Source organism: Vigna umbellata, chromosome 2, assembly GCF_029865625.1.
Source record: "Vigna umbellata cultivar VRB3 chromosome 2, Vumbellata_1.0, whole genome shotgun sequence".
NCBI lineage: Eukaryota > Viridiplantae > Streptophyta > Magnoliopsida > Fabales > Fabaceae > Vigna > Vigna umbellata.
In genome coordinates, this window is record NC_142166.1 from 50,366,937 (window position 1) to 50,379,815 (window position 12,879).

The 12,879-nt window shown below is 32.5% G+C and overlaps 2 protein-coding genes across 3 annotated transcripts; one reads left to right on the top strand and one right to left on the bottom strand.

Moving 5' to 3' along the window:
- Window positions 1-393: 393 nt before the first annotated feature.
- On the top strand, window positions 394-4,765 carry LOC148204239 (gamma carbonic anhydrase 1, mitochondrial-like). 2 transcript variants are annotated; one of them, XM_088107350.1, is made up of 6 exons: window positions 394-569; window positions 746-889; window positions 1,072-1,197; window positions 1,275-1,426; window positions 4,100-4,385; window positions 4,512-4,765. In XM_088107350.1, exons 1-5 carry the CDS (start codon window positions 455-457, stop codon window positions 4,382-4,384), a joined length of 822 nt encoding a protein of 273 aa, XP_087963476.1. In that variant the 5' UTR covers window positions 394-454; the 3' UTR covers window position 4,385; window positions 4,512-4,765. The 2 variants fall into 2 exon arrangements, with proteins under 2 accessions (XP_087963476.1, XP_087963475.1); XM_088107349.1 differs by having other exon boundaries at window positions 395-569; window positions 4,100-4,765.
- A 2,754-nt stretch (window positions 4,766-7,519) lies between these two features.
- LOC124829048 (gamma carbonic anhydrase 1, mitochondrial-like) lies at window positions 7,520-11,102 on the bottom strand. Its single transcript, XM_047302487.2, has 5 exons — window positions 10,925-11,102; window positions 10,605-10,748; window positions 10,298-10,423; window positions 10,069-10,220; window positions 7,520-8,120 (listed from the first exon to the last, which is right to left on the bottom strand). The coding sequence occupies exons 1-5, from the start codon at window positions 11,037-11,039 to the stop codon at window positions 7,836-7,838; spliced, it is 822 nt and encodes a 273-aa protein (XP_047158443.2). The 5' UTR covers window positions 11,040-11,102; the 3' UTR covers window positions 7,520-7,835.
- Window positions 11,103-12,879: the final 1,777 nt, after the last annotated feature.

Genomic DNA, 12,879 nt, shown 5'->3' on the forward strand with positions numbered 1-12,879 from the left:
TTGTAAGAGTTTCTAAGTGGTAGATGTTATACTTCTTTTTCACATACATTATTTTAGACAAATTTTATGTATGGGTGTAACTACTTGCTGAGTACTAAGTTGTCGCCGCCACCTTCCTCAAAAGAAATTTTGGCAGCTTACAAAGTGATATTCTTTGTTTTGTCATAGGTGGCAATGTGGCTTCTCTGGCCAAAACTGAATATTTTTTTCAATCATTATCTTTCTAATTCTCAAGCCTGCAATAGTAGAAATTGTTTATGTAGAGACAGGAAGTAGGAATCAAAATTTTCACACCCAACTCAACAAGCTGAAAAAGCCCAACCCAGTTAGTTATGGGCCAGGCCCATTTTGTTATAGTGATGGAAACCCCAAAATGCCCTCTCCATGAAACATGGATACTCTACTCTTCCATTTTGGTTGGGAGTGGAAGCGTAAGCAGCGAGCAGTAGTGGAAATGGGAACCCTTGGGAGAGCGATCTACAGCGTTGGTTTCTGGATTCGCGAGACTGGACAGGCCATTGATCGTCTCGGTTCCCGCCTTCAGGGCGGTTACTTTTTCCAAGAGCAGCGTTTGTCTCTTTCCCCTTTTCTTTTTCTTCTTTCCCATGCCCTAATTTCTGCCATATTATAATCACGTTACATTCTATGATCACTTTTCATGATTCCAGACTTATTTTCTTCTTTTCCACTTAGATTCGACCAGGCAGTGACTTAGCCAATTAATTGTATTCTCTGTCGTGATCAGTGTCTAGGCATCGAACTCTGATGAACATATTTGATAAGGCTCCTGTTGTTGATAAGGATGTATTTGTTGCGCCAAGTGCCTCCGTCATTGGAGACGTTCATGTTGGAAGAGGATCATCCATTTGGTATGGATGTGTCTTGAGAGGTAAGCTATCCCATTGGATAATTCATGTGTCCCAACATTTCGTGGATATTCTTTTCTTCTCTGTCATTTCTGAACAGATTTCGTGTTCTGTGATCTTTTAATGTAAATTCAACGTGACATGTTTTGCTTTTTATTCGCTGTTGATATGTGTTAATCGTGTGCCAAATTTATTTTATGAATAGGTGATGTTAACAGCATCAGAGTTGGAAGTGGAACTAACATACAGGATAACTCTCTGGTGCATGTTGCAAAGTCAAATTTAAGTGGGAAGGTCTTGCCTACAGTTATTGGGGACAATGTCACTGTGGGTGAGGAACATTTTTGTAACGATAAAGAATGGTGCAGTGTTCCGTTCTTAATGGGAATTGATGTTTTTACTGAACAGGTCATAGTGCTGTTTTACATGGTTGTACTGTTGAGGACGAGGCTTTTGTTGGTATGGGTGCCGTATTACTTGATGGAGTAGTTGTTGAGAAAAATGCCATGGTTGCTGCTGGAGCCCTTGTGAGGCAGAATACAAGGATACCTTCTGGGGAGGTATGTCTGTGCGTGTTTACTTTTTGCTACACCCATTCAAAAATAGAGTATTAGGTTAGGCTTTTGGTCATGTTAGACTAATTCTTTTTGGGGATTGATTCCATTGTTGAGTTAGTAGACTGTACCACCGGTCTGGGGCAAGGAGGACCAATTACAATTTGGTGTTTATTTATTTATCATCGTGTTAGATTTTTTTTTTTGGAGTTTCTGGGGATTGAGTTGAATTTCTAAGCACTGTCATGTAGGAAATGTTACTTTATCAGCTGATAGAAATCATCTTTGGTATGATTTGAGTTGTTATTTTTTTAAAGTCAACATACTTACCATATATGATGATTTATGACGGGATGACAATGTAAAAATCTTATCAGTGTATGTGTTATTTACTCTCTTATTTTTTTCTTTTTAATTTAATCCACATGTTCTGTGATATATAACTTATAAGTATCTAAATGGTCAAAATCAGCATATGTACTACTATTTACTCTATTTTTTTAAGTTTTTTAGTTTTCTTTTTAATTTAATCCATATATTCTGTGATATAAGTAAATTGCAATGATCATAGAGTTTGTCTATTTATCTGCATAGTCTCTATCTATTCATCTAGTCTAGACATTATTTCCAACGCCAAACCGTTTGTAACACTCCTTTTAACTTGGATAGAACCTTGTCTCAATATCTGCTTCTTACTTTTCCAAGAGACATTATTTCAACTGGTAGATATACATACCTTGTAGTAGAAGAATATCCTATCAAATGGAGACTCTACCCATTCTGCATCACAATACTCAGCAATGTGGGTGCTTCATTTATTTCATACAATATTCCTTGTCCTAGAGCCTAGAATATTCTAGAAAAATGCATTTGATGGGTACAATAGAATAAGGAACTTCATCATCGAGAGATGCAGAAAGCATAAGGTTTATTAGATTTCATGAAGTAATAATGTTCTTGCAATTTCAACAAATTGTCTATTTTTTTTCTAGTCTTGCTGGAGTGTATGGGTACAAGCAGATTGATGCTGTAGGTCATAGGAAAAATATTCTTTGACATTGTCACTTCTAAGAATTTTAATAAAAAAGCACATTTTAATAATGAAGGATATAGTGGAACTTGAACCATAAGTTGTAATCTGAGATCCATTTGCAAGGTTATGATGATATGAGGAGTTTTAGATGTTGAAATGAAGGAGAATAAAGAATCATCACCAGAAACGTATTCAGGAACTAATAAAATATCCATGGATTTTGATTATTAGTAGATTGAGAGACATAGACAGCTGAGGCATTAGTGGCACAAGATGATTTAACTTAGTGACGGCCTTTAATTGATCACATTCTTATAGTCTGCTACTAACATTCATTCTTATCCAAACAATCGGAGAGATAATTCTAACCCCCATGTATGGTGAGCAGCTGACAGTTGTAGACAGACAATGCCAGCAACTTGACCATAAGAGGAGATAGGCAGAGTGCGAATGAAACTGCCCTTATACCAATATCAATATTTATATACGTCACAAAATCTCAATAAATTACAATTAAGAGTAGTAAAAGGAACACAGAAACTACTTCTAACATTTTCCTCAGCCTTTCGTCACCTGCTTTTCCTCAAAGCTATTGTCTTGCTATGTTTGTGTCTCCACTACCATTAATTTAAACCGAAGTGATATTAGATATCAACAAACAGACTAACTTGATATGCTCCCCTGAGATATTCCAAAACAAATTTGGTAGTGAAAGCAAGAAATTCTACCCATTGCTTGATAAAAAAACTCCGGTATTTATCAAACCACAACCTATTACATGTCAAATTAAGAAGATTGGTATAACTACAAGAAATTGTCAGAATTGTGACCTGTTGCTTAATTAAAGCAACAAACTTGGTATGCTGTTGCTTATAGAGACAAGAATTTTAGTATAGAAGATGTATAATTAACGCTGTCACTAGATGAAATTACGTGGTTGAATACCAAGAGAATCTGCAAGTTCATAAATACGAAAGAACTAAAGGAAAATTAAATCTATGGGTCTTTTCACAGGAAGAATTATATATTGTATATAAATGTACAATCATGATTATTACTAAGTAAATGAGGAACAATAAGAGCATTTCTTATGCAATTTGAATCAAATCTGCAACTCATAACTCCTAATAAAATTTAAAACAAATCCTACCCTAATTTGTTGTGCAGACAATAATGAAAGTGCTCGATCACTGTGATCATGAATTGAAATTCGGATGTTCCCAAAGCTCTGGTACAAGTCCATTTGATGCCTTTTTTATCTTTGCTTGTGGCTTTGTTGACTGATCAACAAAGTTTGTGAATCCTATGTAGGAACACCTGCATTGCATCAAACAACCTATCACTATGGCACCTATGAGTAATGACCTTAACAAAAACCTAATTTCTTTTATGGGGAATACTGTTGGTTCTTATATCAACTAGCCCCAACCCAGCACCACATACCACTTGTCTTGATTCTTGCATTGGCTCTTGAACTTCGTGATCTTGTATACTGTACTGTACTATGAGTTTTATCATAAGGTTCGAACTATCTAAATTTTCATTTCTTGGTGAAAAAAATATAATTCTAGTGTTGGTTAGGCTATTTTTATATGCATGTTATGATTCATTAATGATCTGCAAGCGCAAACTTGGATATTTTACAGGTATGGGCAGGCAATCCTGCAAAGTTCCTGAGAAAGCTAAGTAATGAGGAGATAACATTCATCTCCCAGTCAGCCATCAATTATACTAACCTTGCACAGGTCCATGCTGCTGAGAATTCGAAGTCGTATGATGAAATTGAGTTTGAGAAGGTGTTGCGAAAGAAGTATGCTCGTAAAGATGAGGAGTATGACTCTATGCTGGGTGTTGTTCGCGAGATCCCACCAGAGCTTATTCTTCCCGATAATGTCTTACCTGATAAAGCAGAAAAGGCTCTTCAAAAATGAGGTATTTTATTGCAGTGTCTTCAATTCCAATATTGAAATGAATCATGGGACTTTTTTGCTTTTACAAATTTGTGGAAGAGGGATTATTTTTTTCATTCCCAATAATACCAGACATTTTCTGCGCTAGAATCAATCATGGCTCTTAACGATCCTGGAAGCAATTGTTCCTTGATATTTTGAACTCTGTTCTCTAATTTGGTTAAGGCACTAGTGCCATGTAGAATCATTGATGCCGATCTTAGTGTTTGTTGTATCCAGTGCAAGTGATTTCACATTTTTTTTATCTTGATCTGTATGTTGAAAGGCATTATTTGTCAACTTGGTTCATAAGTTCTCGTTGACATCTTTATTAATGAGGACACCTATGTATGTTTGTCTCAAGTATGGTTTACGGTTGGGATAATGATTATTTCGTGGCGGGTGAAAGGTTCCAAAATACAATTTACAGAAAGAAAGTTGGGTATCTGAAAAGATCATTTTGATTGTTTTCTCCTTTTCCGTCTAGAGTTCATCTTAAAAATGCAATTTCTTCCAATGCAATGAGAACGGCTTTAAGAACGATTTTGCCACACGAAGCATGTGTTATAAAAAAGCTTATTTACGGTAGATGTTGGCTCAATATGACACGTTTTATTTGGCTCTCTGAATGATTATCGTTTGCACATTTTTACTTCAACTTCCAACCAGAAATGTATTTTTACAAATTAAAATAGAATATTTCATCTTGTTGGAGAGAGCAATTTAGGATTTCCATAATAGTACTTATTATTTGCGTTTAAGGGACCGTTGGTAGCTACATCACAGAAAAAAAAATTAATAACTAAATAAAATGGTTGTACTGCATGCTATATTATAAATTGGAATAACAGTATATTTGAAAAGAAAAATCATGCTATATTAAATAAATTGGAATAATAGTATATTAAAGAAAGAAAAATTCTAATATAATACGAAAAATAATGATTGGTTTTAGGATAATTTCCTGCAATGGTTTGTGATGCTTTTCCGAAAACCTTAATTTACTCATTAATATATTTTAAAATTTGATAATGCATCAAACAATATTCAAGTTTGATAAAAAAAAGGTTTATCTATTTAAAATTGACGTTGTACAGCAATTTATATCTTATCTATTTTAGTAATTTTCTATATATATATATATATATATTAATAAAAAATAAATTTGAAAAGTTCAATAGGATGGTCAGTGCTACCATCAACCTAGACTTAAAAGAGTTAAAATAAGATAAGCTACGGGACAAGTTGGTTTCACAGGCCCAATTAGCTTTTCCTGTTCTACAACTAGTCCAAGCAGCTTCTTCCCTCACCTTCATAAATATCTGACTTTTCTGATTCCACAATCCAGAAGTTAAATATATACTTTTCGAATTGGGATTCTGCAATCTGAAAATTAAGTGAAAAATTACTTGAAATTATAAAAAACAAAATCTTTTTTTTTTACACAAGAGTGCAAGAACAAATATATAGAGGTGCAGTAAAAAACCGGCTAATGGGTAATGAGCATGTGATGATAAAGTAAAAGAATTTTTGGTTCTATTTTCTACCTTAAGAACAGAAAAAAAAAAATAGATCAAATTTTATTAAATCTTACTCATAGTAATATTTTATCAAAAAACAACTCTAATTACCAAATAAATGAATAACATAGAACAATTTACTTATACTTAGTTGACATTAAAAAAAATATCCAATGATGTATGAATTCAATACATACTGTTTACTTGAAAGATAATGGTATTTTACTCATAAATACTTATTACCTTTTAATAATTATTAATAAGTTTTATTGAAGTGTTTTTTTTTAAATTTAAATAACCAAATCAAAATTATTAGTCAAAGAAATATTAATTATATAGAATGATCATTTAAAATTTGACTTCATACATATTCTTTTACAGTTATGCAATTATTTTGTAAAAGATTAATTTGTCAAAATTTATATTTTAATAAATTCATTTAAATTTATTTTTTAAAAAGATATATATATATATATATACATATACATATATATATATATATATATACATATACATATATACATATACATATATATATATACATATACATACATATATATACATATATATATATATATACATATACATATATATATACATATATATACATATACATATATATATACATATATATACATATACATATATACATATATACATATACATATAATATATACATATATATACATATACATATATACATATATATATATATACATATATATATACATATACATATACACACACACACACATATATATATATATATATATATATATATATATATATATATATAAATAGATCCAGATTTCCAAGTATAAAAACTCCTTGGCTTAGTGGAATACACGAGCAATGATGTGGTATTTTTGAAAAGATAGTATAATCTATCACTTTAATCAATTCACCAAAAATAAGATCTTAAATATCTTTACTTTTAGCCGTGATGTGTTATCCTTATTTGATAATTTTGGATCACCTTTAAACTAGTATTCTGTTTCATATGAAGAGGTTCATTTGCTCATACCAATATATACGTATCAACGGTAAATAAACACTTGTGTAATACTTACTTCGTGTGAAAAATTCGTTTTATAAAATTGTTCTCAGTAAGGTTTTGTTCATTTGAATAAATTTGGGAAAGAATAATTGAATAAATTTGAGAAAATTTGAAAATAAATTTTTGTCGTTTATTTGAATGAATTGATTTAAAAGTAAATTTTTTTAATCTGTCACATCAATCAAATCCTACACTAATTCTCACAAACGTTGCTTTCAAATTCACTCTCACTTATCTTCAAATTTACTCAAATAAACAACAACAAAATTTATCTTTAAATCTTCTCAAATCCATTCAATTATTCTCTCCCAAATCCATTCAAGTGAACGGAGAGTAACTACACTTTTTAAGATGAAATCGAGACGGAAAAGGAATAAACAATGAATAAGTTCCTTTTCAGAGATATCCAACTTCTATTCTTTCTGCAAACTGCATTATTATTGAAACCTCTCACCCGCCATGAAATAATCATTATCCCAACCGTACCATACTGAAGACAAACACGGTCGTAGGTGTCCTCGTCAATAAAACATGTCAACGAGCACTAAAGAATGTCTTCAACATACAGATAAACAAGATAAAAAAATGTGAAATCACTTGCACTGGATACAACAAACACTAAGATCGGCATACATAATTCTACATGGCATTTGCCTTTACCAAATTAGTGAACAGAATTCAAAATATTAAGGAATAACTGCTTGTGGATCGTAAGGAGGCACGATTGATTCTAGCGCAGACAATGTCTGCTACTATTATTGGGAATGAAAAAAAATCCCTCTTCCATGAATTTGTAAATGCAAAAAAGTCCCATTGTCATTCAATATTAGAATTGAAGACAATGCTTTAAAATACCTCATTTTTGAAGAGCCTTTTCTGCTTTATCAGGTAAGACATTATCGGGAAGAATAAGCTCTGGTGGGATCTCGCGAACAACACCCAGCATAGAGTCATACTCCTCATCTTTACGAGCATATTTCTTTCGCAACACCTTCTCAAACTCAATTTCATCATACGACTTCGAATTCTCAGCAGCATGGACCTGTGCAAGGTTAGTATAATTGATGGCTGACTCTGAGATGAATGTTATCTCCTCATTACTTAGCTTTCTCAGGAACTTTGCAGGATTGCCTGCCCATACCTGTAAAATATCCAAGCTGCAGATCATTAACGACACATAACATGCATAAAAAACAGCCTAACCAACACTAGAATCATATACTTTTCACCAAGAATGAAAATTTAGGTAGTTTGAACCTTATGATAAAACTCATAGTACAGTATACAAGATCACGCAGTTAGATATAAGGGGTTTTCAAATTAACTAATAAATTAAATGTATTTTAGTAATTTAAAATAAAAACGGGTATAAGAACAAGATGAGTATTAGGACGGATATTTCCATACCCAATTTTAAAAAAATAGGATATAACCCATACTCATATTAATAGTCAATTAATACAAGGATTCTCAGATCAGACGGGTTCAGACGATATTTGCTAGGGACAGGTTCAATTGTTATCCCTATATTCAAGAAGCAATGTAAGAATCATGACAAACGTAACAAGTAATAGTTCAAGAAAAGTGGTATATGGTACTGGGTTGGGGCTTGTTGATAAGGTGAGAGTTAAGAACCAAAAGTATTCCCCATAAAAGATATTAGGTTTCTGGTATGGTCATAACTGATAGGTGTCATAGTGATAGGGTTGGTTGATGCAATACAGGTGTTCCTACGAAGGATTCACAAACTTTGCTGATCAGTCAACAAAACCAAAGCTAAGATAAAAATGGCATGAAATGGACTTGTATCGGAGCTTTGGAAACATCAGAGTTTCATAAACATGATCACAATGACCAAGCACTTTCACTATTATTTGCGCATCAGATTAGGTTAGGATTTGTTTTAAATTTTATCAGGTGTAATAACTTACAGATTTGATTCAAATTTCATAAAAATTTGCTCTCATTCTCACTTCCCTCATAATTTACGTAGTAATATTCATGATCGTACATGTATATGCAATACATTATTCTTCAAGTGAAATCAAGATACAGATAATTTTGCATCAGAAAAGACCGTTAAAGATTTAATTTTCCTTTGGTTCCTTCGTATTCTTAAACTTCTCAGATTCTTTTGGTATTCACCCAACTTATTAACTCGGTAATTATCCATCCTCTATACTAAGATTCTTGTTTCCATAAGCAACAGCATACGATTTAATATATACCAAGGTTCTATGTTAGAAGCAGTTTCATTGTTGGAGATTAATGTCTAGTTTAGATTAATAATGAAGAGACGGAGACTTTGCTTTTCGGGAGTTACACCTTAATTTTTATTACTCGTTATTGTAATTTATTTTGAGATGTACATTAATATTGATGCTGTTTATTGCCTTTTCACTCTAGCATTACAGCAAGATTTTACAACCTGGTATAACGGCAGTTTCATTCTCACTCTGCCTATCTCCTCTAATGGTCAAGTTACTGGCACTGTCTACAACTGTCAGCTGCACGCTGTTCACATACAGGTGGGTTAGAATTATCTATCTATTGTTAGGATAAGCAAGAATGTAAGAAGCAGAATACAAGAATGTCTTCAATTAAAGGCCACTAACAAGCCTGTGCTACTAAAGCTCCCACTATCAGTGTCTCTCAATCAACTAATAGTCAAAATCCATGGATATTTTATTCGGGAGTTTCTGACTAAATTTCTGGTGATAGTTATTTATTCTCCTCCATGTCAACTCCTAAAATTCTTTATATCATCATTACCTTGCAAATGATCTAAGGTTACAACTTATGGATCAAGTTCCACTATCTCCTTTATTAAATTAAATTTGCCTTTTTTTTATTAAAATTCTTAGAAGTGACAATGTCAACAAATATTTTTTCTCTGACCTATTGCATCAATTTACTTGTGCCCACTTCACGAAATTTTGTTGAATATGCCAGCACATTATTACTTCACGAAACCTAATACTCAACAATGGAATGAATCCCAAAAATAAATGTAGACTAACATTACCAAAAAAAACTATCCTAATACTCGTTATTTAATGTAGCAAAACAGTAAACACATACAGACATACCTCGCCAGAAGGTATCCTTGTATTCTGCCTCACAAGGGCTCCAGCAGCAACCATGGCATTTTTCTCAACAACTACTCCATCAAGTAATACGGCACCCATACCAACAAAAGCCTCGTCCTCAACAGTACAACCATGTAAAACAGCACTATGACCTGTTCAGTAAAAACATCAATTCCCATTAAGAACGGAACACTGCACCATTCTTTATCGTTACAAAAATGTTCCTCACCCACAGTGACATTGTCCCCAATAACTGTAGGCAAGACCTTCCCACTTAAATTTGACTTTGCAACATGCACCAGAGAGTTATCCTGTATGTTAGTTCCACTTCCAACTCTGATGCTGTTAACATCACCTATTCATAAAATAAATTTGGCACATGATTAACACATATCAACAGCGAATAAAAAGCAAAACATGTCACGTTGAATTTACATTAAAAGATCACAGAACACGAATCTGTTCAGAAATGACAGAGAAGAAAAGAATATCCATGAAATGTTGGGACACATGAATTATCCAATGGGATAGCTTACCTCTCAAGACACATCCATACCAAATGGATGATCCTCTTCCAACATGAACGTCTCCAATGACGGAGGCACTTGGCGCAACAAATACATCCTTATCAACAACAGGAGCCTTATCAAATATGTTCATCAGAGTTCGATGCCTAGACACTGATCACGACAGAGAATACAATTAATTGGCTAAGTCACTGCCTGGTCGAATCTAAGTGGAAAAGAAGAAAATAAGTCTGGAATCATGAAAAGTGATCATAGAATGTAACGTGATTATAATATGGCAGAAATTAGGGCATGGGAAAGAAGAAAAAGAAAAGGGGAAAGAGACAAACGCTGCTCTTGGAAAAAGTAACCGCCCTGAAGGCGGGAACCGAGACGATCAATGGCCTGTCCAGTCTCGCGAATCCAGAAACCAACGCTGTAGATCGCTCTCCCAAGGGTTCCCATTTCCACTACTGCTCGCTGCTTACGCTTCCACTCCCAACCAAAATGGAAGAGTAGAGTATCCCTCTTTCGTGGAGAGGGTATTTTGGGGTTTCCATCACTATAACAAAAAACGGGCGTGGCCCATAACTAACTGGGTTGGGCTTTTTCAGCTTGTTCAGTTGGGTGTGAAAATTTGACTCCTACTTCCTGCACCCCTAAAATTTCTTCAATGTTTCCTCTCAAGTTATCAAAATTACATTTTCCCTTCCATTAATGTCACTTTCGAATTATATATTCCAAAAAACTTTTGGACCATGTTTTTTTGAACAAAACTTTGGAATGGAATGAAATTTTGGAAACATAATTTTCAGAATGTACTAAATGCATTTTGAAATAAACTTTCCATACTAAAATTTTCAAAACAAACTTTCCAGACCTTACATATTGTTTTTCAGAATGAGTTTGCCAAAATACAGCTACATGAAATATGTTTAGGAAAATAATTTTTAAAATATATCGAAAAAACTTTTCAGATATAGTGTTGTGTAATGACGATAGATGTTTGAATGTTTTCGCAATTATGTGTGATGCAGTTAATAATTATGGAGGGAGTGTTGCTATCACCACCACAGCGTCCTTCTTCAAATTCTTTTATTTTCAAAACTATCCTTATTTCTTTTATTTTCAAAACTATTATTAGGTAAAGGTAAAATTTATTTTTACTTTTATCACAATTTTTTAATTTATTTTTCAAATCCTAATTTTACCTAATTTATATTCTTTAAATGCAACAGCTGCACTCCTATCTCGAATATCAATTCAATCTTTTTCTACCTACTTGTATCCACGTTATATATAAATTTTTAATTATCTTTTGTTGATGAAGTACATAAAACTATCATGTATTCGATTATATCTAATAATTATTATTGAATTTTAGTTAATTAATCTTTTAAATTTAAATGATAAAAATTCATGTAATGTGAATATAAATAGGTAGAAAAAAATTGAGTTGACATTGATATGAGATATAACTGTTGCGTTAAAAAAATATGAATGAGATAAACTTAAGGTTTGAAAATTAAATTAAAAATCTATGATAAAAGTAAAAAAGTTTTAATCTATTTAAAAGATAGTTTTGAAAATAAAAGAACATGGAAAGATACCGTAAGCATACCGTGACGGTGGAGGAAGGAACGTTCTTATGGAGGTACAGGAAATCATGGCCGATAAATTTTGGTAGTCTTGTTCCTGTCTGTACATATAAACAATTTATACCACTACAGTTAATGGGAGGTTTTCAAAAAGTGGGAGCCACGAGAAATCAATTAGGTCAGACCTGAAACTTATTGATCCTTATTTGCTTAAGAGCTCATCTTAAAAATACAAACTTTTACTTGTAATTATCAAAAAAACCTGCTGATGAATAGTGGTGGACATACTTTCGACCAAAAAAAAGTTGGAATTCTCTCTAAAATTATTGGGAATGTATTTTTCACGTTCCAGAATAAATGAAAAATGCATAAAAACTTTATGGATTTATTTGAGTGTAAATTGTATCGTGTTTATTTTTTTATTGAATTGTTTTGTTACACTCTTTGTTCTTTTGTATTGTTTGTCGTGAAAGTATGCTTCTCCCATGGTTGTTCCGCCTTTGATATCTGTTTCCCTTCCATGAAGCACGCCTTTTCATAAGTCTTAAGCACGCCTTTTCATAAGTCTTAAGTAGTGATAGATCTTGAATAAATACGTTGAAAATGTCAAAATATATATACTAAAACTTTAAAGGTGTTAGATATATAAAATATTAAAATTATAAATAATAATTTTATTTATGCAGTAATATAAATGTGTGAAAAGA